The following is a 25,959-nucleotide window of genomic DNA, read 5'->3' as shown; positions in this document are numbered from 1 at the left end:
TCATAAGACTTCCTTCTGCAAGAATTGTTTGAAGAACCAACAGAAATGGAGACAAACTTTAGGAGGCCCCAGCCCTGAGGCCTGTATAAAGGGAAATCCCTTTTTGATGGTGCAGTTGTTGCTTCATGAGATTTGGGATGAAGGCACGCTCACCGCCTTTCTAGCTCCCTGCTGAGCTGCTGAACTATGAAAGATTCTTAAACTTTCTGCTGTGGTTATCATTGTTGTGCCTGCCTCAAGGAATGGTGGAGTTGGTCCCTGTGGGTCTTTTCTCTCTAGGTCTCTGGTGGTTGTCAGGAATAGTGGCTACCAGCTGAGTGGATAGAAACTGCTCTGGCTTGGGGATGAGAACTGGTGAGTGTGCCATGTCTCCTGAAAGGCTGTAGACTGTTGAGGAATCAGGCTGAACTTTGTCTGCAGCTTCATTCCTGTACACAGTCTCAAATGGGACAAATTGTCAATACAACATGGAGCCTGTTCCAAAGTGCCACAAAATAAAACACCAAAAGCAAGACAGCAGAGGTCAAGTTGAGGCTTTACACTTGCAGTGGCCCTGTGCAGCCTCCAGTGCACAGAGACTCAGGGTGCCACATAGCCCCTAGTCCTGGTAGGCTCAGGAAGGGGACGAATGGTCAGTTTCCAATGGGTTGCAGATCAGTGGGTGGGGCACTCACAGGCATGAGGGTGGTACAGAGGGAGGGCCAGTGTGGACATATAGACATAAATGAGTGGTGGCCCAGGGTGGCCAAAAGCAGCAGTGGTAGTGGCACAGATCTCCAGAGAACTTGGCACATGGCCTGGGCTCACCGTCATGGAGGATTCTGTGGACCTCCTGTCCAATGACTTGGCTCTTCGGTGTGGAGACAGGGGACAAGCATCTGAGAGAGGAGCTGTGGGGGCTTCGCTGGCAAAGTCCTGTGGCAGAGAGCAGCCACCCATCAGTACAGCTCAAGGCAGCTTGGGCAGGCATGGGGACAAGTTGGGTAGTTCATCCCTCCTTGAGTGGGGCAGTGCTGTCTAGGCCCCACAGCAGGTTCTGGGATGACCCAGGTTCTGGGATGCTTTGGTCAGTGGAGCAGCTTTTTCTTTGGATGCCTGGTTATCACTGTACTAGCCCTACCCAATTTTGCAGCTTCTCAGATTACAGAAGAAAGACAGCAGGCACCTCATGAGCAACAAAGAAACTGGAAAGAGGAGCTTGGGTACAGCAGGCCACAGAAAAGGCAGGTAGGCAAAGGCTGGAGGAATCTGGGAAGAGGACCACTGGGGTCTGATGGACCTTGTGGGCCAAGCAGAGAAATGAGGGTACAGCTTGCCACTCCAAAAACGAAAGGAGGAAAGACAGTATCATATTCAGCTCTGTTCCTGGGTGGCCTCAGTGGGAAGAAACTGTGCTAGTTACAACTGGGATCTAAAACTCTCTGAAGCATCTTGTGGCACAGAAGGCTAATGCTGTAGCAGGGAGATGCAGAAGACAGGCTGGTGCTCAAGAGGCTAACTGGAAGAGAACAAAGAGTGGAGGCCCAGAAGAAACATGTCCCTGGTATTTATGGGACTTAGAACATGTAGGGAAGTGTGTTCCTCAGACCCAAGCCATGCTGCCAAAGGCCCTACTTCACCCCACACAGGAGCTCACCCGCTTTCTAGGGATGGCCCGTCTCTCACTGCGGCCCTGACGAGTGTCACTTGATGGAGTGGTCATAATCAGCATGTTGGTTTCCATGTGCTCTGCCTTTTCAATGTCCAAGGCCTCAAATTTCTCAATTACCTGGGACCTCCTGCAAAAGAGGACATGAAGCTGCTGAACCAGAGTCTCCCTGTTTCCAAGGAGGACTGTGTCTCAAGTCCAGTAGGGGCTCCTGTAGTCAACTTGCACACCTAGCCTACCTCACTGGGCTCCAGTGTTAGCCTTCTTGTTAAGCATGTGAGGTACCGTTTACACAGTGCTGATAGGACTTAGGGCACAGATTCAGTCTACTTGAGCTCCATTTCTCCCCCATTCATGCTGGGCTGGAACAGCCATAGAACCCTTCCACACTGGGCCTGCACTGGCCCTGCCCCAACATTGGACTCATACACCTTGGTAACCTCCCTGAGTCAGACACAATCAAGGACAACCACCACCTCCACACACATTGCACCCTCTAGTTACAATGCACCCCACAATAGGGTGTTTAAAATTTAGCAAGATAAAAGCTCATGAATTAACAGTTTCTGCTAACATTAAAAAGAATCAAAATCAAAATAAAACAAAGCAGTTGATTTCATATGAAAGGCCAGCGGCCTTGTCAGGCGGTCTGTGGCTGGGACGACGGGAGCTGAGATGGAAGCGAAGCGGGTGGAGAGGCGCGAACACAGCAGAGGGTGGAGAGGGCAAGACCTGAAAGAAAACAAGGCTGGGAAATGAATGAACAGAAAAAGACTGCTTTCAAAATTCAAATCATGATAAATCAGTTATTTAAGATTTAAAGCAGCAAACCCCAAGGTAATGGCTGAAGAGAGGAAACCCATAATTACCCCACAGCCTAAGGAGTCACTTTGTAGGATTAGGTAGAAGGCTTGGGCTGCCTACCTGGGGTCTGAAAGCTGATTTAAACCTGCTAGGAGGATGGTCTCTTCTCACCAAACCTGAGACCTGCTCTCCTAGGGATATCCTGCTCCCTCACAATGAGTATGGGCGTGGCATGCATTCTGAACCAGTGGTGTGGAGCTAAGAGGAAGTGATAAAGGTCCCTCTCAGAAAATTAAAATCTCTAATAAGCAAGAGGATGAATATGGCCTAGAACCTAGGAACCTCTCTTTTCAGGGGTGACTACAAATCTACCTTAAGAGTGCCTTTCCTCAAGGGAGGTAAGAGGGCAAGGGCAGCCAGGGCTCAGGAGGACTGCTGTGTGTTCTGCCTACACACTCAGTATTGTTAGAAGACTGGTGCCGGGTTAGCTTGCTGTGCCCATAGAGGCTGAGGTGAGGAGACTGACTGTGAGAGCAGTAAGTTAAGGAGCTGCTGGCTGCCAGGTAGAAGAAAACTTCTTAAGTGCAGCCATGGCGTCCTGCATAGCTAGACTGCTGCAGGAAGATATGCACACCCACAGCCCTGGGGCTGAGAGCACTTTATTTGGCTAGACGACTTCAAGGCCCCAGGATAGTAGGAGGGCTGTATCAGGCCAGACTGGCATGCATGGTATATATGTTTGTAGGGCTCCAAGCAGAGTAGTTAATTTGAGAAACAGAAGGCACTTGCTATAGCTGCTTGACAGAGATGTTGCCAAGACGTGATGAGACCTGTAGCTTGGGCAACCTCTGTATATAGCTGGTTCTCTGTTGCTAAGCTGGTATTGACAGGCTACACTGACAGGTGCAGCTCTCAAGGTGGAGAGGTCAGGGTTCCATTAGCTTTCTCTGTTAGTCACTTAAAAGTGTTAAGGATCAAAGCTTCGCCACACTTAGCAGACATAGGTCTAAGAACCTTCTGTAAGAACTCTTTCAAAAGTTCAGAATTTTCAAATGCTCAGGGCTACTGGTACTCAGGTGGAGCTGCTTATTGGCTTGCCAAAATGTACCAAAAGCAACCCTGTGGTTTCAACTGCCTGGCTGTCTTGGCTACTGTTACTCAATCCAAAGTACCTGACATCTTGTCATTCTAACCTATCAGGATCCAGGATCTAGTCCAGCACCAGGTGGACTACTTGGGCCTCAGATAGCAGTCCTCAAAGAGCAACACAAACAAGCAAGATCATTTAGAAAGGGATAGTTACAGGGTTAATGTGCAGAAGTAGTCCAGGCACCAACACCAGCTGAAATTCATCCCCACAGTGGCAAAGAACATGCAAGAACAAAGCCTAGAGACTGCATCTATCTCAGGCAGGTAGACAAGAGTGCATTCAAAATTAACTTCTCTGACAAGGAGCCTAGCCAAGCAGGTGGGCAAAATGTTAACTCTGGCCTGGAACTAAATTTAAGGCATAGTTGACCCCATCTTGGAACTACCAGAACTAGCCTCTTCATTAACTAGTGCAAACCTGCCCCTGCCTACCCTGAAAGCCTCCTTAATGGTTAACAAGACCTTTTATTTTTGTTAGCCCAAATGCTTAAAAAGGACACCACGAGCTCTGGTGCTGGCTCCCATCATAAAACCAGAGACTTCCTGTTGAAGGCCTACCCACTAGCCATTCACCATGAGGGGTTGGGGGGTGGGGCTCACCCAAGTTTTTACATCCATGAATCAGGGGTAAGAGTAACAGGTACCTAATTGAGCCCCTGTTGGACTGTGAAGATTGACAATTACATGGAATGCCAGGGAGCCAAGTAGCACTCAGTGTCCACTGTCTACCTGAGGGTTCATAGGCCATTTGAAACAAGCTGGGTTGGATGTCAACTAATTGTGAGTTGAGAAAAGGGGACCAGAGAACATCCTCCCCAATCTCATCCTGCCCTCAACACCTGACTGAACTTCAGCTTGCACCCAGGGCAGGGAAAACACTCAAGATATTTCTGGACAGAGAACTTCTCTGTAAACCTAATGAAAGCCCTAAGCCCCGCAGCAAAGTAGATGGATGTGCTTTTAAGCTCTCCTGGGGCAGCCATGGGTCTTTAGAAACCTGTCTGGTGTTAAGCAAGAAACACAAAACACAGCTCAGAGACATGGTAAAAAAAATCTGTGGGGGACTAATGGGTAGACTGCTCCATAGTCCTCAAGCTTGGGGCATCAGGGCAAAAGAAAAGCAGGCAGAAGCCTTATCTTTTCAGCAGTAAGTACTACATCTCTGCCACTGGTGGGAAGCCATTTCAGCAAAGCCCAGAGGTTTTGTAAAAGTGGTACTTGAGACACCAGCAGCTTATGTGGCTGCCTCTTGCATCTTGGTGGGGAGGACCTATGCTGCCCTCACTTTCCTGTATCTTGGACCCTCTTCCATGCCCTCTGACAATTGCAGAGTTGCTAGCATGAAGAGGGCCTGGTCTGTATCTGCGGCTCGGAGTCCAAGTTCTCTCTGAGATGAGAGAGGGTCAAGAAGTCTAAGACTCAGCCACATTGGGCCCAATCTGGGAAGCACAACCTACATACAGCAGCAGCCTGTAGGCACTTAGTCCTGAATTTGGTTGCCAGGAACTGAGAACTAGTAGCACAGCCTGGGTCCCAGAGAGGAAGTTCTCCATACACTGAACAGAAACCATGCTCTTGAAGTATGCTTGTATGAGTACATACATGATTTCAGCCCTCTACTGCCCTCCTTACCTCCGCTCGTTGCCAAACAGACGGGCCACCTCTTCCCTGCCAGGGCTCCGGGCCCGAGTCCTATGCTCCAACCGCCTTCTCTCCACCTGGAAGGCTTCTCGATGGCTGATCCGGATGGCCTTAGGGACGTCGGCCAGGGCGGCATACTGCCTGCTGGCTTTAAAAGCAAAGGTGCTCCCCAGTATCTCTGTTCCCCACCCCCCAGCATTGCTGGAGTCCATGTGGTTGGGCGGCCTGCTGGCCTCCCCCAGGCTGTCAGGGCAGATGCTGTAGACCATGCGGCTTGGGGCTGGAAGACCTGGGGAGTGAAGGGGGTAGCTGAGTTCTTGTGAAGGCGATCCAGGACAACCATACCTGCTGTGTGGGGTGCTGGGGCTGGGTGGGGAGAGTAGTGGGGGCAGCTGCTCCTCAGCCCTCAGGTCCTGCTTGGCCTTCTCCAGGGAGAAGTAGCCGCTCTCTACCCGTACTTTCCGACCACCATCCACACGATCCCCACCTATAATGCTTTCATCTGGAAGACAAGAGGAAGTTTGCTCAGACTGTTGTCAGTTCTGTCATGAGAACTTTCCAAAAGTCCACACATGATCAACCAGGAGCTGCCTCCATACCGTCCATTTTACACTAGGAATGGGCTAGAGGTAAAAGGAGAAAACCGTGGGAGGAAATGCACCACCCATCTCAATTCCCTTTCCTCCCTACCCTTTCCTCCAGTCTGGTCGCTTTGCAGTCAGACCTGCAGGCAGACTCTTTCATACAGTTCTGGTGGGGGGGAGCAGGACTCCATTCTAACCAATGGTTTCTTATCAGACCACAGGAGGAAACCAACCAAAAAGACATCTTTCAGGCTCTAAGAACATTTTTAAGGCAGCGAGACCTTTTTAGGCACGAAACGGAGCACAGTATGCTGAAGCACTCCAACTGAGGGAGGCAAGGAAGGAAACTTTAACTGCTAGGGCACAGTGATGTCAATGGTATCCTCCTTGGCCCTTCTTCTTAGCTAGGAGCTGAGCAAGACGGTAACAATGAAGAGAGGGGCACTGCTGTTCTAACTGCTATCCCTCTAAAGATGGGAGACACTCAACCCAGCAGATTCTAAGAGCTAATGAGGTAGGAACCTGTGGTACAGAAACAGAGGTCTCAAAGAGGTAGAAAGAGCAATGTTTATAGATCTCTTGAGGCCAATGGAGTAGGTGCTACACCTTTCTTCTTCACAGGTGAGATAGAGAAGCCAAGCTGAATTTCATAGGCCAGGGACCCAATCATGCCAGGCCAGTGCTGCCCAGAACCAATGATGCACAGAAGGAGAAAATTCAGGACCTGTGACAGGACTCTAGCTAGGGCCCTGGGTCACATGCCCAGGGTCATTTTCTATCTCCTGGATGGAGGCCCACAGGCTGATCAGCTGCCGCTCACCTTCTTTACTTTCTAGCCCTGTTTCCCGTGGGGTGCAAGTAGCAGGAGGCTGGCTTTGGCTGGGACTCTGAGCTGGACTCAGGCTAGTCCCATCAGGTTGGTCTTTGGCTCTCATTTCTTCCTGCCAGAGCGTGGATTTGGTGGTGGGGACTTTCTCAGCACTGGGAATGCTGCTGCTGCTGCTACCACCGCTGCCGCCACTACTGCTAGTGACAGCCATCTTAGCAGGTCCAGGTTCCTAGAGAGAAAACAGTGAGGGTGGTAGCACATAAGCACATAGCCCAAACTAGCACACAAGTTCTAGCTGTTAAATTACAAGGAATACAAGGACAGCAAAACAGTGTTGTGGGGATGAGAAGCTATGTTTTTCTTGATTTAGGACCCATAGTGCCTTGTTCAAGAGGCCTTGCAGAGGAAAGGTTCTGGGTTTTAACCAGAGCCATATCACCAAGTATCTAAAAGCTCTCTCTGTATACTGCCAGAGTGACAGAATAGCAGCCTGGTTAGTAAGGGCGAGTTCACAGGAGTCTGCCATTCCTATACTCATAGGTGCTTGAGACATAAACAAAGGGAGATAGGACAAGGCAAAAGAGGAGTGCACTCCTCTTAGCCAGGCCCACTGCTATCAAGATCACTGGGGTAAATGCACAAAGCAAATTCCACAGCACCCTGTGGTCTTACCCACACTTTACTTAAATGGAACACCCGGGAGGATGTGACAGAGCTACTGAAATAAGACAAACACTAAGGCCTGACAGCTGCTGGTCATTCACAGTAGAAATCCTATCCTCTTGATGATGATTTATGGAAGCGGGGCCCTTAGGATTTGGTTAGGTCATGAAAGTAGAGCCCTCACAAATGGAATTAGTAACCTATAAAAGAAGCCAGGAGATCTACTTTTCCCCTTCCATCATGTGAGAGAGGACCAAGAAGTAGGCCCACATTTGCTGGCACCTTAACCTTGAACTTACCGGTTTCCAGAATTCTGAGAAACCCTGATGTCTACTGTTTAAGCACCCCACTTTGCCATTTTGTGAATAGCATCAGGACTAATATGAGACACACAACATCCCACTGAAGCCTGCACACCCACACCTGTCATATGCACACCTTGTTCTCAAGCACAAGCTGTTCTTTATTGGTAGCCCGAGTCATTTCCCAGTTTTCCCAGGGCACAGAAATGGTACAGCCCTGAACAGAACTCAGCAGACACACAAATCCAGTTTCTAAGTAAACAGAGAATTGGACTCTTTAGATGTTGAACCCAGATAAAGACAGGATGGCAATCCCAGCTGTCCTGTAGTACCCACTCATGTTCTGTGCCCAACCATTCTGCTGAGGGGGCTGCCAAGAGGGTTTCAGCTGATTATTTATTTTCCACAAAAACAAAGGGGGTGATATATAAATATCCACATCCTACTCCCATGTAGTCTCAAGTCAAATAAATAAATAGGAACTGACCCACACCTCTGACCCCAAAGGAGCTTGTTCGCACTCCTGTATAACAGTGTTCTGTCTTCTGGAGAATAGGTAAACAAATCCCCATTCTCAGGCTAGATTTTTTTTTTCTTTTGAGCACGTAGATGAGAAACCTTGTTCGGTAGATGTGGCCACAAAGAGGTGTGGAGGCTCAAGATTGCACAGAGCCTGCCTGGGTCAGCAAAGGGTACAGAAACCCAGGTTCATTGCAGCCTATCCTTGAACAACTAGCTGTTATGTCCAGGCTGTACAGACTATGATGAACCCTGACTACTATCATAAAGCACTCAAGGGCTTCCAGAGCCAAGGAAAAAGGGAGTAAGCTCCCTTTCTTCAGGGGTGCCATTCTCTACTTCTATGGCACGAAAGTAGAGCAGGGGCCACAGTAAGAAAGAAGCCTTGAAGTAGAGAGCAGCAGAAACCTTAATCACAAATCCTAGAAAAGGACAGGGAGCACTCAACATATCCAGATACAGAGTAAGAGCACCATTCAGGTCTCTGCCAAGGTCCTCAAGCCTGTGGGACTAGCAGAGAAAAAGAATTTACCCTCCCAAGCTCCATATGAGCAACAGACTCTTGGGAAAGCTAGGAAACTCTTGCTCTCACCATGCCTTCAGAGATTCTTGTTTCCCTATACTCTAGGCCTTTTTTTTTCAGGGATGTATGTCTGGTGAATATCACCTCTGAGTTTCTTTAGGGTCAAGCTGAAGAATTTAGCTTGGACCCAGCAGAAACCAAGCTTCTGGTCCTGAGTGGTCTAACCTAAAATTCTTCTAAACTTTGTGCAGAAATACAGGAGAGAGATGGAAACTGAGCTTCATAAATGGCTCTGATAGCACACTGTTTAAGTGTGTGTGGGTGGACCCAGAGACTTTAATCCAAATGTAATCCTTGTCTCTTTCCTAAGACTCACCAGAAGCTAGTTGTGGGGAAGGGGAGAGGCATGCCATAACACTGATAGAAGAGGCTAGGAACTCTGTGCCCTAGTTCTGAGGCATACCCTTAGGGTATGGGTGACTTTCCTGTTCTGGGATCATAGGGCTCTTTCTACTGGCCAGAGAGTTGGGGCCTGGCCACAGGGCAGCATCATTTGGAAGGGACAAAGTTGTGGGGGAAGGGGACGTATCCAAATTTCTAGTCTGACCCAGGCTGTCTCTGGTACATAGGGAGTTACCATATTTGGAGGCAGAAGCTCTATCCTGCAGTGCTTCCAAGACATTACCATGGAAACAAGGCGTAACCCTAACCACTGTTACTCAGCCAAGACTTTTCTCTCAAACCAGGCAGCTTGGGAGATTTCAGCATTAACTGCTGCTACCAAGCAAAAGGCTTTACTTTCAGTTTCCCGGAAACTAAGTACATGTTCTAATTTCTTTGATTGCATGTTTTACATGAATTCCAGGTAGGGGCATTACTCTCCAAGGAAGGTTGGCTTGGGTGCCCTCTGGGGCTTCTTGGGTAAGGATGAGATGCAGTATGGATGCTGGTCAACAGACGCAGGCCTGGGCTACATCCTACTAGTAGGATTAACTGTCCACAGTAGTCTAGAGATGTGGAGACCCAGGTCAGCAGCCTCTGCTGTCTCACTTCTGCAGCCCAAGAAGCCAGAGAAGCTGGCAAAGACTGCTTGGCCCAGGGACTCAGGGTTCTATCTTGGGCTGCTTCTCTTTGCTTCCATAGGACTCTCTGGCTTTGTGATGCCCAGAAGACCTATCTTGTTCATTCTCAGGACTAACTTGATTTATCCAACCTAGGTCAAAATTCTGATGAAAGCAACATTTGGTACAGAGGGGAAGAGATGAACATTGAGTACCTACAACCACCCTAGCAAGAGGCCCTTGCTGGAAATTCAGAATAGTGACTTCACCCACCCTTCCAAAGCCTAAGGGTGTGGTGAACATAGCAAGAATGGGGGCAGAGCACTTCCTGCCACAAGACCAGAATGCTGGCTAGGAGTAGGGAGAGAATGAAGATGAGGGGGACACAGAAAGGGAGTGAAGAAGTGAACCTGGTTGGTCTGCCCTAGACACCTAGCTCAGGTCACACAAGAGTCAGAGCAGGGATTCACCAGGTCTTACCTTCCCTGTTGCTCAGGGTTACTTCTCTCCTCTGGCAGTGGCAGAAGCACTCACCACTCTTCCCTTCCCAGAAGTAAATGGGATGGCCAGGGGAAGGGACACATGCTAAATTGCTATTAGTCAGTATTTGCCTGCTAGCTCGAACCCTCCTGAAAATAACCCAGGACATTCTAGCAGGCTAGTCTGCTCAGTGACTCAGAGAGGATGATACATGGCCTATGGCTCCTAGGCTATAGGCAGGAGAAAGGAGGAGGCATGCAAGGTGTGACTACTTCAGCCCTGACCAGACCTTCCCCACCCTCTTGCCCTCACTTCTTCTCAGGCCCAGCTCCACAAGGGGACACGCCACCCAGCCTACCTGTGGGGTAGGTGGCTCTACTTTCCGTTTCTTCTTCTGGTTCTGCTTGTTGGTTCGAGGATACACCATGAGCATCTCTAACCACCTGGGAAGACAGGATGAGAAACAGTACCAGGTAAAACCCTGCCTTTTAGGATCTGTGACTCTAAGCCTTGCTGGGCTGGTATAGACCTCAGGCTCTTGGGTACCTTTCTGGAGATACCTATCAGTGGTCAGACCTGAGCAGGGTGGGTATTACTACAGATCAGGGTGCAGTAGCTGTTAAGATTGTGTCATTTAACCAGTCAGAAAAAGCACAGGCTCTATCTGGACAAGGCTAGACAATGACCCTTCCATGGCCACTACAGACTCAGAGCAAGATGACTTCTCTATTCTGACAAAGAGGGTGGGGTCCACCAAAGGCATCATGGAATGGAAGTAGAGCATTGTCCCATCACTGGCCTAATCTCAACTTTAAAACTGCCCACCCAGATTTAGATTTGGTGATTGCACAGCCAGGCAATGACTGGCAGCCAATTAGGGCTACTGGGCAGACACTGGCTGAAAGGAGAAAAATCTGGAGTTCTATCAGCACAATTTCCATGGTGGCTCACCTCAGGAGTAAGAAGCTAAATGAGACCACCACTTACACAGGAAAACTGCCACATGCCCCAAGTTTAAACAGGGCCACACAGTTGCCAAGGATCTTCACTAGAGCCAGCGTTTTAGAAAGCCATTCTGGGCCATTAACAGAAAGCGTTGAGCTGGTAGCTAGGGAAAGAGCTATAGACAAAAGTTTAAGACCCCAGATCTGGCATTGCCACTCTATGTAACCACATCCTAGGGTGCTCCTAGTCCCTTGGGGCTCATCTCATTTTTGAGACCAGTGGCTAAATGAGAGCATGTCCAGAATACAGAAGGACAGAGGGACTGTAACACAGAAGGCTTGCTTTTGAAACCTGGCTTCAGCTAAGACCAAGTGGGGCACAGCTAAGACCAAGTGGGGCTCAACTAAGACCAAGTGGGGCACCCTTCCCTCTAGACAAGCAATAACTGCAGGAACCACAGAGAGAGCTCTAAACCTCACAAAACACCAGGGCCCATGCTGGGTCCAGGCCTAGGGGAGTCATAGTGCTGTCCACATCCACGTACCTATCAGTACCCCTGGGGCAAGAGAAGGGCTCCTTGTGGTACTTCTCTAATTTGGGTCTGCTGCAGGATGCTTTTTGAAGAAGTCCTGGGAGCTGGGAGCTAGGGAAGCCAAGTTTAGTGTAGGGAACCACAGCTGCTGAACATCTGGAAGACTAGCAGATGCGCAGACTTCCTAGGGCATTGAACTCCTATCCTTCCTCTCCATCCTTTTCCCCAAGAAGCCTGGATCTTAGAACTGTTCTATGTCAGTTGATATTTCTGTCAGATACCTGAGGTCCTGTGCCTGAAGGGAGTTACTCCTACAATGTCACTATAATTTAAATCAAGATTATCTTCCCACAAGAACCTCAGGCATGTGGGGTACACGACAGGGGTTGTAGAACCTTGAGTGCTCTAAAACTTCCTATGCTCTATCCATTGTCAACACCAACGGGCCTTGGCAGGGTGGAGTCATCAAGAACTTGGTTGCTAAGTTACCTAGAAACTGGGGAAGGAAGAATTTGAGGAAGGGAAGTTCTCGGTCACTGCTAAGCTTGCCATGACTAGTGTCAGAGCTGTCAAGGTTGAGGCATAATGGAACGGGTCTACATTCTTTACCCCCCCCCCCCAATTTAAAACAACAAAACAGGGTCTTGCTATATAGCCGAGGCTGTTTGAGCTGTCCTGGAACTACTGACTCTCCTCTTGCCTCAGTCTCCTAAAAGCTGGAATCGTAGGCATGTGCTATCACACTCAGCTATGTGACCTTGTTATGGAAGCCCAACATACTTAGATGTGTCAGAAATGTTAAGAACAACAACCCAGTAAAGAGATGAGGTCAGTTGGTACACATGAAGTTGGTGAGGACTTATTTTCTCCAACTCCAGAAGGCAGAGCTGTCAGTGAGAACAAGAGAATGGGCAGAGCTGACAGCAGGGCAAGGAGAAGAGAATGCTAGCCTCTGGCTGAGACAACAAAAACAAACCCCAACCAATCCTTTAGAAAAGTTGGGTCAAATATGTTCCCAGCAGCCTGGAAGCCACTCATGATATGAGGAAGAAAGGTTGGGTAGGTATTAAATGTCCCTGCTCTACCTGCTTGGTGAAAGTATTTTCTCCTTAGGAACTGGTTTTTTATGTGACTAGAGCATATACAGATGTATAGAAGTACAGATGAAGAACCACAACAGCATTGGAGAGGGCACTGAGATCAGAGGAGACAGAGAAAGCGAGGGCAAAGAGCCGTTTTGGGAACATTTGTGTCATGCCTGACTTCTCTGGTTACAAAAGATCCCAGCACGTGGGAAAGGTTAAAGAAGCTGCTGCTTGGGTCAGAAGAGGGGTTTCAAGAATGAGGGGAGAAAAAGAGTTTCAGTTGACTTTCTAAAACTATGGCCATTAGTTGCCATATAAGCTGAGGACCCCAAGAAGTACTAGCCTGCATACAGGATTTGAAGCTACATGCCTCTGGTACTTTGGTCAGTTAATGGTCATTAATAACCATGCCTATTTAGCAGGCCCCCATGGTATGCTGATAGAACAGATGACAGAGAAGTAACCAAGGGTAGTGGCTCAGAGTAGAGCCATGACCCCAAGGTAGTTGCCAAAAGATCACTCAGTCAGATGCTAAGCATCATTTCTCTGAGCCACGTGGCATCACTGACCCAGTTCCAGATACTCCCTGCTTGTCCTAGAGACCTCTGACTCTTTTCAGTCCCAACTACCATTCAGGCCCTCTCCCAGATCCAAGTCTAGGAGGGTGAGGCTTCCTAGGAAGATCCACTTGGGACATGTGTGCTAGATCAGACCAGCTCCCTTACTCCTGACCCTCAGATTCCTGGGTATAGAGCACGGGTTCATTAGAAGCCCTGGGAACCCTTACATCTTGGGTTCTGGGTTAAACTCAGAAAGACAAATTACTCCTTCAGGTTATCCTTAGAATAGAGAATTCTCAGTTACTCTCCAGAGGCTATCTCTTGGCCAGTATTGTTTGGCTTCCTGACTAGCAACACTAGAGATGCAACTAAAAAATGCTAAAAGACAATGCTCCCAATGGCCTTGTGTTTGCTTAAACCAGATGGCTTCATGCCCTTACTTCCCTCTACCTTGTGCCATAGCCTATACCCCTCAACCTCAGATTGATTTCTTCCAGAGCCTTGATGACAAACTGCCCTCTACCAGCCTTATAGGATGAATGGGGTTCATCACTGAGTACAGAAAATATATTCGTGTGAGTCACTTGCAGGTTTCGGTGCCACACAGGCTGACTGATACACAGCCTGGAAAAGAGGGCTTATTCTATTTGAGGGGAAGGCATAAGTGTAGCTGAGTGCCAGTGAGGCACAGGGTGAGGATAGGATGTGTGTGGGGCGGGAGGATGACCAACCAGTCAAGAGTTCCAAGGAGTCCCCAGAAATGGGTGAACAAACAGTGCCTCCTGTGGCTCTGGCCAACTTACCCACTGATGATCTCCTTGGTTTCTGCCCTGATAAAATGTTCTTTGTCCGGTGTCAGGATGCAGAGGGAGAACTTCTGCCCTGTGCGGGCCTCCCCATCCACCACATCTGTGCACTGGTTCATGTTGATGGTGCCCTGAGGAAGGGTGGTGGGCTGCAAGTACAAAACAAGTCACTCAAAAGAGGTGGTGTCAGGTCCACAGCCACCAACAGTACCCCCCTCCTTCAGTCTGTCTTCACAGTGCCACTTCCTACCCACCACTCACGGCGGGGGCAGGCCAAACTAGACTTGTGTAGACACCAGCTGGACTTTACATTCTACTGAGTAGGGGACAGGACAGTGAGAGAATAGCTCAGTGAGGATTACTGGGGAGAACAGAAAGCCAAGATCCTAGTCTCAGATCAGTGAGGAAAAGCTTCTGAAATAGTAGATTGAAAATAGAAAAAAAAAATTTAAAGACATAAGGAGGTAAAGTAGAGCCACATCTTTAAGCACTAGCTCTAAGATTGGGAGATAGACCCAAAGGTTCACCTACACCTGTCCAGGCTTTAAGAAGTTCTGCAGATTAAAAAAAAAAAAAAAAAAAGTTCTGCAGAGACTTCTTGGAGGGCAAAGGTCAACATACATGCACACACAGATGTACGTACACACACACACACACACACACACACACACACACACACCATTTAAAACACTGGAATGTTTTAACACAGAACTCTGGGAAAGCAGAGCAGCTGCAGTGTATTCTATCATGCCAGTTCCTTCACACTGCAGACCCTACAGGGAAACACTGGCATAAGCCTGCTCCAGAAGCCACAGGTGGGGGGACTTTGGGGCAGACAGCAACTTCTCACCAAACTATCCAAAGGCTTACTACTTAAAGGGCTTCCTTTCTTAGCACTAAATGCTTATAGCAGCAGTTGAACACTTGTGGCTGGCCTGCCTACCTCTGTAGCTCTATAGATCCATTTTTATCATCATCTTGCTAACCAGGCTGAGGGTAGAAACTTGTCTGAGAGCAGGGTATAAGGCCTGGTACCCACACTGAGCTCACCTGTGAAGTACCTGTTAGGTAAGCCCTTTGTAGGTTCATTCCAGTTAAGGTCATCAGGCCAATTAAAGAGTTCTAACTTGCTTGATGCAGATTCAGACAGTTTGTTGGGGGCGGGGCAGCACCAGGATAGTAGAGCTCTCACCCACACAAGGCCCATGCTCAAGAGCACACACCCTGGGGAAGGGTATCATGAGGGTCCAGCACAGTCTTGTAGTATAGGCAAGCAGCATGTCTTCTCTGGGAGCAGTAGATAGAGACAGAAGTCTAATACTCCATCGTGCCTAGATTCAAATCCTGCTCACTTTCTGGATAGGGAGGCCCAGGGCAGGGTCCTAATTTTCCTTGCCTCCTCTTTCCAGTGCCAGTCCCTTCTAGTTCTCCTAAGTTTTAATTACAGGCCCTTGCTAGCAGCTTCCTAAACTTGCTTTGGGTAAACTGTCCTCTCCTAATACAGAAGCAAGCGTTCTTCACCCCATGAACAAGACACATCTTATTTCTGAGACAGAAAACTAACGCTATGGGGATTGTAAGAACTGAGTGACAGAAGCTGTGCAGACATCCAGGAGTAACCAGAAGAAAGGAACTATAAAGGATGCCTCTTCTCTACTGCTGAAACTCCATTCTAGTCCTTGGGATTAAAACACTGACAACAATGGCCACGATGGATTTCAGACCTATGTGAATAGATTATGACCTATGACACTATGTCATACAAAAAAAATGCTAAGTAGAGACGATAAAACATATCAACAAAACTCCTGGTATTTTCTTTTCAAGGGATTGGCCACCAGGCGGTTCAAGGATTCAGTGTCAACAAACTGTTCAGGTTCCTAATGCCCAGCTCTTCCCTTTTGTATAGCAACAGTCAGTACTAGAAACTGGACAATGAGCCAAAGACCCTGCCTTACAGCTGAGTATAGCTATGGTCTCAGCCTTCAACCTCTCTACCTCCCTGACCTCAGCTCTATTCCCTTTAGAATGGGTTTCAAAATGGTCAATAAAAGGCAGTGACAGCCAGGCATATATGATGGTGCATATCTGTAATCCCAAAACTTGAGTAGAGTCATGAGGACTGCTGACTACCCAACCAGGCTACCCAAGGATAGAGAGACAATACTTCAAAAAACAAAACCAGAAAGACAAACTAAGCCAGGGCAGAAGGAGATTAACATTCCTTTTAAAATAATGTTTTTGAGGTCCCCATTGCTTCAGTACTAAGCAGAAAGAGGCATTACTGAACCCTATCACAAACACAGGAAAGAATAATCAGGAAATCTTACAAAAGGAAGGGATAACTATGGATCTAGAACCCAATCCACTTACAGGACTTCCCATGAGATGGGAACAAATTGTTCCCAAATTAAAATTTCTCATTCATAGCTAATTTCTCTTTAATAGCAGCTTTATTGAGACACAATTTATATCACACAACTCACCTGGTTACAGAGTACAGTTCAAAGGCTATTCAGCATCTACAGAATTATACAACACTCACCCCTACTAACCTCAGGCCTTTAGCCTTCATTTATTTCCCTCTGTCTCCCTCCAATCCCTCTGCCTCATCACTCATCCAATACTTTATTTAAATGGAACCACAAGGTGTAAAGCCCTTTGTGTCTGGAAGCCCGCCCCCCAAGGGTCAACAGATCACTTGCCAGGCTGAATCCATAATGCAGAGAAGCCCCATTTTGCTTTCTCACTTTACCACCAAAGGACACGTGGGTTGTTTCCATTTGGAACTGTTGTAAATAAAATTGCTATGGATACTCACAGTCATGTATTTGAATGGCCACATACTTTTGCTGCTCTCAGGTGAACAGCTAGCTAGATGTGAAATTGCTAGTTCAAATGGGAACTGTATGTTTAATTCCCTCAAATGCAACAGACTATTTCCTAAAGTGGCTGAATTGTTTGACTTGACTTTCATTACAGCTGTGAAAAGCTCTGGAATTAAAACAAAAAAACACAACAAGAGTAACCTCCCACTAGGCGTGGGTGTGGCACAGTATGCTTGGGCTCACCTTGCACTTTGAAAGTGTCTCTTCATTGTTCACCACTGAAAGAACAAAGGAAGCTGGCTTTCAAGATGCTGGGATTCCCCTATGTCATCCTAAGAGTGCTGGATAGGTACTAGCACTCCCGGTTTTATGTGGACTCTGGAGATCTTAATTCAAGTCCTCACACTGGGTCATGTCCCTCGTCCACCCCACATTGACTTTCTCCCTTTAACTGGTCCTTCTTAATGGGAGTAACAAATGGCAGTTTTATAAAGGCATTATAATGAAAGCTATTTTTCTCTTTTCAGATTTTTATATCTATTTATTTAGTATACTTGCATGTGCACTCGAGTGAGTTCACCAAGGCCACAGCACATGCGTAGGAGGTCAAAGAGTAACCTTCAGGAGTTGGTTCTCTCCTTCCACTACGTGATCCTGGAAACTGAACTCTGGCCATCAGGCTTGGTGGCAGGAACCTTTAGCCATCTGATCTACCTTGTGGCCCTTATTATTAAAATTAGTTTTCATCTGGTGTTTTCACACATACTTCATTTTTGCTGATTTTCATGCACTCCCCTCCTCTCCCTGCCCCACCTTCACTGTGCCCTGTGCCCTAGTATTTCTCCTGCAGTTTTGCTCTGCTGTTTCCTTATCCTTCCCCTTTAACACATCTTTTCCCCCCTCTTCCCATGTGCCCCCAGCCCCCTTTCTAGTTTTCTGGCTTTTATCCACATTTCCCCAACTTGGACACATGTTTAGCAGCTAGATCTGAGGCTCTGTAAATGGAGAGAGTCCTGAAGGTTCTGCCTTTCTGAGCCTGGGTCACCTCACTGAAAAGTAATGTTTTCCATCCAGTTCTAACCATTTTCTTGAAATTTCATAATCTCATTTTTCTTTACTGCTCAATAAAAATTCTATTTGTATATGTGTACCAGACTATTCTGAAACTCCATCTTACTCTAGTGAGTGTGGTAATCAAGAAAATGACAATGAGCACTGGTGAGGATATAGGGAGAAAACAGCAGTGCTGGGAGGAGTGAGTGCAGCCATGACAGAAACGAATATGGAGGCTTCTCAGAGAACCAAGAGCAGAACTTCCTATGATCCAGCTACCACTCCTACAGAAGTGCCCGAAGAATGTCATCTACTGCAGATACCTGCATGTCCAAATTTATCCCTGTTCTTTTTACCACAGCAAGGAACTGGAATCAGCTGAGATACTTGGCCTTGTAAAATAAATAGTTATCATGTAATTCCAACTACTACTCTTGGGCAATAGGTCAGGTTCGCACTGACAACCTGATAAGAAAAGTTCTCTGCAGCTCTTGATAGTGCCACTCAGAGGAATAGGCACTAGTGCCACAGCAGCACTGGGACAAGTGCTACTCAGCCAAAATGTAATCCAGGGTCAAGCCTCACCCCTTCCCTCTTGCTGAATATGCATTGCAACCCCAAGATACGGGAAGCTCCATTTCCCTTATATACCTCCCTACACCCCTTTACAGAAAAGGAGGAAGGATAGTAAGAAGCTAATTTGCTAGAATGTAGCTATGCAGGATTGGAACCCAAGTTCCAAAAGCAAGGCCAAATATTTATGCTGTAACCTAAATTCAGGCAGAAGAAGGTTAGTAACTCAGGTCTCCAAAGACAGAAGGCTTCACCTAGATTGTGTGTGTGTGTGTGTGTGTGTGTGTGTGTGTGTGTGTGTGTGTGTGTGTGTGTGTGAGAGAGAGAGAGAGAGAGAGAGAGAGAGAGAGAGAGAGAGAGAGAGAGAGAGAAGAAGAGAAAGAAGAGAAGAGAGGAGAGAAGAGAAGAGAAGAGAAGAGAAGAGAAGAGAAGAGAAGAGAAGAGAAGAGAAGAGAAGAGAAGAGAGATCTGACCTCTGACAGCCAGTGCTTCTACATCATAGCTGTTAGATCAGCGGCAGCGCAGCCCTCCAGCCACTTCCAGCCCTCGTCTGGCTCCCATACTGCCAGAGCTAGAAGTATGGCTGCTGGTCATGTAAAGAGGGTAGCAAACTGGTAGGTAGCAAACCAAAGGAGGTAGGGAGACAGGTCAAGGGTTTCTCATCAAAAATGGGGCAGGGTATACTGAGAGCCTAGTTCTATCTGTCTTCTGCCAGTTGGCCTGGGTATGCACTACGTCCAGAAAACTGTTAGGGGCCAAAGTGACTCTCCTGGGTTTGGACAACTCTGATAATGCAGTGTTGCTTTTGGAAGACTTTCCATTACATCCCAACAGGTACATTTCCGGGAAAACCAACCCATGAACTTTTGATCCCCTTTCCTCCAGTCTGACCACTGAGATTACAAGTGTGTGCACTGCATTTGGCCCACCCTATTTGTTATTGATCCTAGAGAGTTTAGGAAAGCCAGAAAAGAAGAAAATGGGATGAAATGCCAAGTGAAGCTGGTTGGTATGGTAAGAGGTCATTTTTTACAAGTAGCTGCTATTATGGAACCAGAGGTGGTAGATCAGAGGCCACACAGTGGAAACAATCCTACAGAAACCCACTCTCCCCCGGTGCAGATTACTACTTTCCAAATCTGAAGGTCTAAAAGGGTTTGTCAAAGTGAAGCTTGACTCTATGGATTTTTCTTTTTTAATGATTTATTTTTATTTTATGTGCTTCGGTTTTGCCTGTTTGTATCTCTGTGTCAGAGTGTCAGATCCTCTAGAACTAAAGTTAGAAACACGTGTGAGCTGCCTTGCAGATGCTGGGAACTGAACTTGGGTCCTCTAAAAGAGCAGCTGTTACCACCCCCACCCCCTTTTAAATTTATCTACATCCTGACTGCAGTTTCCCCTCCCTCCACTACTCCTACCAGCTCATTACACCTCTAACCTCACCTCTCCCCTAGGTGCAACTCCTCATCCATTTCCCTTCAGAAAAGAGCAGGCCTTCCTGGAATATCTACTGAACTTGAGGTATCTTTGTTTTTCTTTTTTCTTTCTAGTTTCTTGAGACAGTTTTTAAGTGTATCCCTGGCTGGACTAAAACTCAGAGATCTGCCAGTCTCTGTTGGGATTAAAGGTGTGTGCCACTACTAACCCAGAATCAGCCAGCATTCTTAACTGCTAAGCCATCTCTCTACTACCTAGAACGGGTTTTCCAAAAACACCTAGCTGAGACCCACAGAAGACACCACTTTTACTTAGTGATGGGCATATATACACAGAAATACACACACTCAATGTGCAATGAAATATTACAAATCAGTATTTTTACTTTAAAATGACATTTACTTTTTATTACATTTATTTATTGTGCTTGTATGCTCATGCTACACAGTGCAAGTTTGGAGGTTAGAGAGCAACTTATGGGGGGGGGGGGGGTCAGTTCTTTCCTTCTACCACGTGGATCCTGGGAACTGAACTCAGGCTGTGAGAACTGGTGGCAAGCACCTTTATGGACTGAGACAGCTTTATAAGCAAAGGTCCAAAGACTTTGTGAGGAGGTACAGAATCAACCCAAGGCTTCCAGGGGCATAGTTAGGCTATCTAAATTTATTTTACAAGAGTGAAAAGAATACAACAAGGACCTTTATCACACACTGACAAGCCCTAGAAGTTCCTTTTCACATCTGCTATGAGAGCCCAATTTGTTTGGAGCTGCTGGTGAGGCTGTAAGACACATGGGTTCTATTAAGTAGTAAAGGCCTTTGACAATGGATCTTCCTTTAAGAAGCCTTCCCTGCCCAACCAAGGCTACTTTAGTCCTAAAGTTGAGGCTAGGGGAGCTGACATCTTCCTTACCCACTTGACCACCTCCATAAGAACTTGCTATGCCATATGTGACAACAACTTAATGTATGTAAGTACAAAAGAGGCATTTGATGTGGCACAGGCCTATGATCAGAGCACTTAAGATAGAGCAAAACGAAAGTCCAAAGATAAGTCACCAAGACCTGTCAAAACAAATAGCAACAGTAATAAGAAACAAAAAACAACCCCCCCCCATACTCCAGACAAGGGAGGCAAGGGCAGGAGAATGTGAGCCCACCAGGAGCTGGGCTAGATGTCAACACCCTGCTTCCAAAGGAGAGAGGAAAAGGCAACAGAGTCATGGAAGAAACACTTGCAAACCATACAGCTGCTAAAATTCAACTTTCAGAATATATAAAGAACTAAAACACAAGAGCAAACACACACAGCTTTTAAAAAAAAAAAAAAAAAAAAGTGGGCAGATTTGAATAGCTATTTCTCCAAAGAAGACAAATGCCTGATAAGCTCATAAAAATATGTTCAATATCATGACAGGAAATACAAATCAAATTTGTAACGAGAAAATACCACATCAGTGTGTTAGGATGATAGCAACAGATGCTGATAAGGGTATGAAGAGCTGGAGTCTTCTTATATCACTTGTAGAAATATATAATGATGCAGTTGCTATGGAGGCTCCTCAGTTATAATGAAGCATCAATCAGTGGCATGAGTTTGACTAAGACAAACAAAGCCCACATAAAATTAGGCACTGGAGGAACATGCATGCAACCCAAACACTTCATGTTTACTACACACTATTCACACCAAATGAGAAGCAAAGCAATGCTACTTCTTTATAGTTATTCATATAATATATAACATATATTATATTTATATATGATATATTCACATATCATATTCATATTATAAATAAATGAACAAGATGTGGAACATGTATACAATGCAGCAGTATTTAATCATAAAAGAATGAAGGTCTGGTAAGTGTTAAAAGGGGATAAAGCCTTAGTGGAATCAGCTAGTTGCAATATGACACAGACTATAGTTGTACTTAAATAAGGGGCTTAGCAAGTCAGGTTCACAGAAACTTTAAGTAGAATGGGATAAGAGCTAAGAGAGAAGAATAGGGTGTTAGTGTTTAATGGTATCTGTTTCAGTTTGAAAAGAGGTCTGGAATACATGGTACTGGTGGCTGCACAGCACTCTGAGTGTAGTCAGTACTACAGAACTAGCAAATGAGAATAGCTAAAAGTTTGTGATGCAGATCTGGATGCACAGACAGATGCACAGAGAAAGACAGACAGCATGTATCTCTGTGTGCATTTGCACATGCACATACAGCCTAGACCAATTCAGATTCCCAAGTTGAAAACAACACAGATGGAGCAGAAACAGGGTAAGAAGGCTGGCCAGCATGCCCTTATGTGAAAGTTGTGTTTCTGTAGATGGAGCTGGACACAGTTCATATAAAATGGTTAACTCTGGTTCTATCTAGTTCTGGTGGCCTTGCAGAGGCCCTTTCAGTGGATTCAGAATACAGGCCACAGCAAGCACTGGGCATAGCCTTGTCCTTCCACCTTTACAACTATGGACAGCAGCAGCAGCTGACATATGAACCACTATTTCTGGATTGTGGCAATGTTAGATCAAACCACACAAAATCTGCCCCACCTGAAAAGGCTGAGTCTTCCAACACCGCCAGTATCATTGAGATAAGCATACAACCTACATCCTGGAGCTAGATGCCAAAGTTCTTAGCACAACCATGAAGACTCTCATTTCCTTCACACCAGTGAATGGCTACCTGTTTGAATGTTACTTGAAGCTAACTAGTGGCCTGTTCACACTGACTCCAAAAGGACCCACTAGACACAACACTAGGAGCCATAGTGAGTGAGCCATGGCACCTGCCATAGGTTGCACAGTTCAAAGGGAAAGAGGGCACGCACAGTTGAATAATATGTTTACCCCAAGGAGTGGGTGGCACTATTAGGATGTGTGGCCTTGTTGGAAGCAGTGTGTTACCATGTGGGTGGGCTTTGAGACCCTCCTCCTAGTTGCCTGGGAATCAGTCTCCTGTTGGTCTTTGAAACAAGATGTAGAACTTGAAGCTCCTCCCATGCCATGCCTGCCTGAATACTGCCATGTTCCCACTCCCACCTTGATGGTAATAAACTGAACCTCTGAACCTGTAAACCAACCCTAATTAAATATTGTCTTTTACAAGAGTTGCCTTGGTTATGGTGTCTAGTCACAGCAATGGAAACCCCTTAGACAGGCAAAAAGGCCAGACACAGGATATCAAGACTCTTCCAGATGCTAGTAACATAGGGGCTAGATCAGTCTATGAAGTCCTATGAAGAGGCAGGCTCCAAGAGCAGGAGAGCAGAGGGAAAGATGAGCAAGTACATTCATCAAGGGTCTTTCCATAAATAGTCATATCTCTGTAACATCATCTCCACTGCAGGTAGAAGGAAGCCACTGGGAGAGGAAAGCAGCATGCCAAGGCTGATGCTGGCAACCTGTGCCAGGAAAGCAGCAATAAGCTGAAGGACGAAAGCTCTGATCCCCTGAGCTGGCCAGAGATGAGTCAGGCAGATCACATAGACAGACCAAATACAGCAGAGGTGAAGGCTTCAAAAAAGACTGCTACAAGAGTGGGAGGCATAGCTTCATCTACTATGCGTTCTTGGGATGAGCCTCCCAAGCAAGCAGAACAAGGTCAGGTAGGAGTAGCATGTGTTAGAGAGAATGGAGAGTCACAGCAAGACACTCACCCAAGCTTGGAGAAGCAGGAAGGTAGGTCATGCAGGCAGTCAGGTACCAGTGTACTCCATAGAAAACCAAAAGATAACTCACCCATCTTGATTCTGCAGCTTGTTCTGTGATTGCTTTGACAGTGACAAGGACTGACATGGATGGCAGGCAGCCTGCAGCCTGCCCCACTGGCACATGCGCTTCTCGTGAGCCACCCACAAGCAGACACATGACACAGCAGAAAAAAGGTCCTAGTGTGTTGTATGGGTTTCAGGGCATCATCTCTCCCTACAGTCTAGACCCCTGTCCTGCCCTTGCCAGTCCTTCAGAGGAGCCTCTTTTCCCAACCTATTTAAGCAACCTCCATTTCTCTGAGTTTCTGGTACTGCTTTCTTTTCTTTTTATTATTATTTTAACTTTTAAAGCTGTAATGGCAATATTGGATTTTTACATACTCATTACTGAGGTGGCTCTGTTATCAACATCTTTCACAGGGCTGGTGCAAGGAGCCAACCAATGCTGACACCAGATCAACAGAAGTTCATGCTGAGTGTTCTGAGTTTTCTTCTAGTGTTTCTAGAGCACAGTGTATTGTCGTGGAACCTCAGGCTACTCTTGGTTGTGATGGTTTCTCAAATTTCCTTATTTTTTTTAATGATCTTGACAGTTTCACAAAGTGGTGGCCACATATTTTGAAGACTATTCTTCAGTTTGGGTGTGTTTTCCTCATGACTAGACTATGGTTCTGGATCTTAAGAAGGAAAACCACTGAGGTAAAGCACACCTTTCACTGTACCTGATGAGAGTGTAGGACTTGTAGCTGATGTTGGTGGTATGACTTGTGGTAAGCTCTGGCCCAGATCTGAAGGGAAATCACTGTATACTACACAGTCTGCGTGGAGAGGAGAGACTGGTGGTGCATGATGACTTAAAGGGGAAATCTATTATTTGAAATTCTTTTGCACAGATTTTCTCTTTCCCATTTGTTTATCTCTTTATCAACCATCAAGTTATATCTGCATAGACTGGTAAACATTTAATTTATACCTTGATTATAACCAAAATACTAAATCACTCATTTTGTTCCTCACATTGTTCCAACTTTAGGTACAGGAGCTCTACCAATGGCTCGTGTTTGGTATCGGAGCACTTCCTGAACAAGGTGATCCAGGTTGATCTAGTATTTGCCTGGTTCTAGATTAGCCCCTCATAAAAGCCAGGGCCTTACCTGGAGAGGGACATTAAAAACCCTGGTCAGGTGGTAGGAATTCTCACTGCTCGTAGGATATCTTGGCTTTTCAGCCCTCTTAGCTGCCCAAGAAAGAAAGGCACATGCTGCTGGAATCTGAATACAATCCTATCTGCTACTTTCTGTGTGTCTCTGATGATGTCTGTATCAGACTAAACACACTGAAGTCTTCAACACTACATCACAACTGCATGGCCTAGCTTTCTCCTTTGGGCTCCAACAGTACTTCCCACCAACCACCGTCCATTTACTTATTAATCCATTCTGTCCCAGTCCATGTGCATGGGCACGTACCTCTGTAAGAAAGAACTATGTTCCCTAGGTGCTACTCATTTCTGAAACATAGTTATATCACTGCCTGGAATCTTCTTTGGCCACCCAAAGAGCTTGCCATTGGACTTGTGTGTGTTAAGAGCTCAAAGGGGGCATGAGAATTATCACTGTGTAAGGATTTTACACCTTTTACTATGAGTTTCTGAGACACTTCCATGACATCTGGATGAAAAAAGAAGAGAGTAACAAGAAAGATGAATTAGTAAGTTCTTCTGTTACTGTGACAAAACCTCTGAGGACACCTTGAAGGAAGAGATTTTACTTTGATTCAAGGGTTTCAATATATGGTTAGTTGGCTCAATTGCTTGGAGGGAGGCAAAACACCGAAATGCTACAGAAAAAGGGAGACAGTGAGTGTGGGAAGTGGGGATAGTCTTTAAGGGTATCCCCAAAGGACCTGCTCCCTTCAACTACATCCTATGCCTTTTAGATTTCTATGAACTCCCAAGAAACTGACTATTAAACTGTAAACTTAATAATAGAAGAATTATCCATGTTATCAACCAAGCACTTAGCACATGGCCTTGGGTGAGGCATTTTAGTGTCAACTATGGTGTACTGTCTCAAGAATGGGATAGGTTGGAGGGAGAACTAGCTGGAGGGAGGCAGAGACTGGTTGATATCCCAAAACAGAGGAAGATGGTTTGCTAAATCAAGCTGTATGCACAGGGCTCAGTGTTTGCAGAATGACAGAACCAGCTAAAACTGAAAACAGA

At 46.4% G+C, this 25,959-nt stretch overlaps 1 protein-coding gene across 1 annotated transcript in view; it reads right to left on the bottom strand.

Moving 5' to 3' along the window:
* The window catches only part of MPRIP (myosin phosphatase Rho interacting protein), an 85,771-nt gene that overhangs the window by 36,831 nt on the left and 22,981 nt on the right, over window positions 1-25,959 (bottom strand). The window contains exons 2-7 of the mRNA XM_080924067.1: window positions 14,129-14,280; window positions 10,562-10,646; window positions 6,647-6,884; window positions 5,234-5,744; window positions 1,637-1,778; window positions 808-915 (exon numbers count right to left, since the gene is read on the bottom strand). Coding sequence (XP_080780193.1) covers window positions 808-915; window positions 1,637-1,778; window positions 5,234-5,744; window positions 6,647-6,884; window positions 10,562-10,646; window positions 14,129-14,280 — 1,236 coding nt within the window. The remainder of the gene's footprint in view (window positions 1-807; window positions 916-1,636; window positions 1,779-5,233; window positions 5,745-6,646; window positions 6,885-10,561; window positions 10,647-14,128; window positions 14,281-25,959) is intronic.

This window comes from Micromys minutus (genome assembly GCF_963924665.1).
Source record: "Micromys minutus genome assembly, chromosome: 10".
NCBI lineage: Eukaryota > Metazoa > Chordata > Mammalia > Rodentia > Muridae > Micromys > Micromys minutus.
Note: the sequence above shows the minus strand (reverse complement) of the source record. Positions and strands in the feature narration are given on the sequence as shown.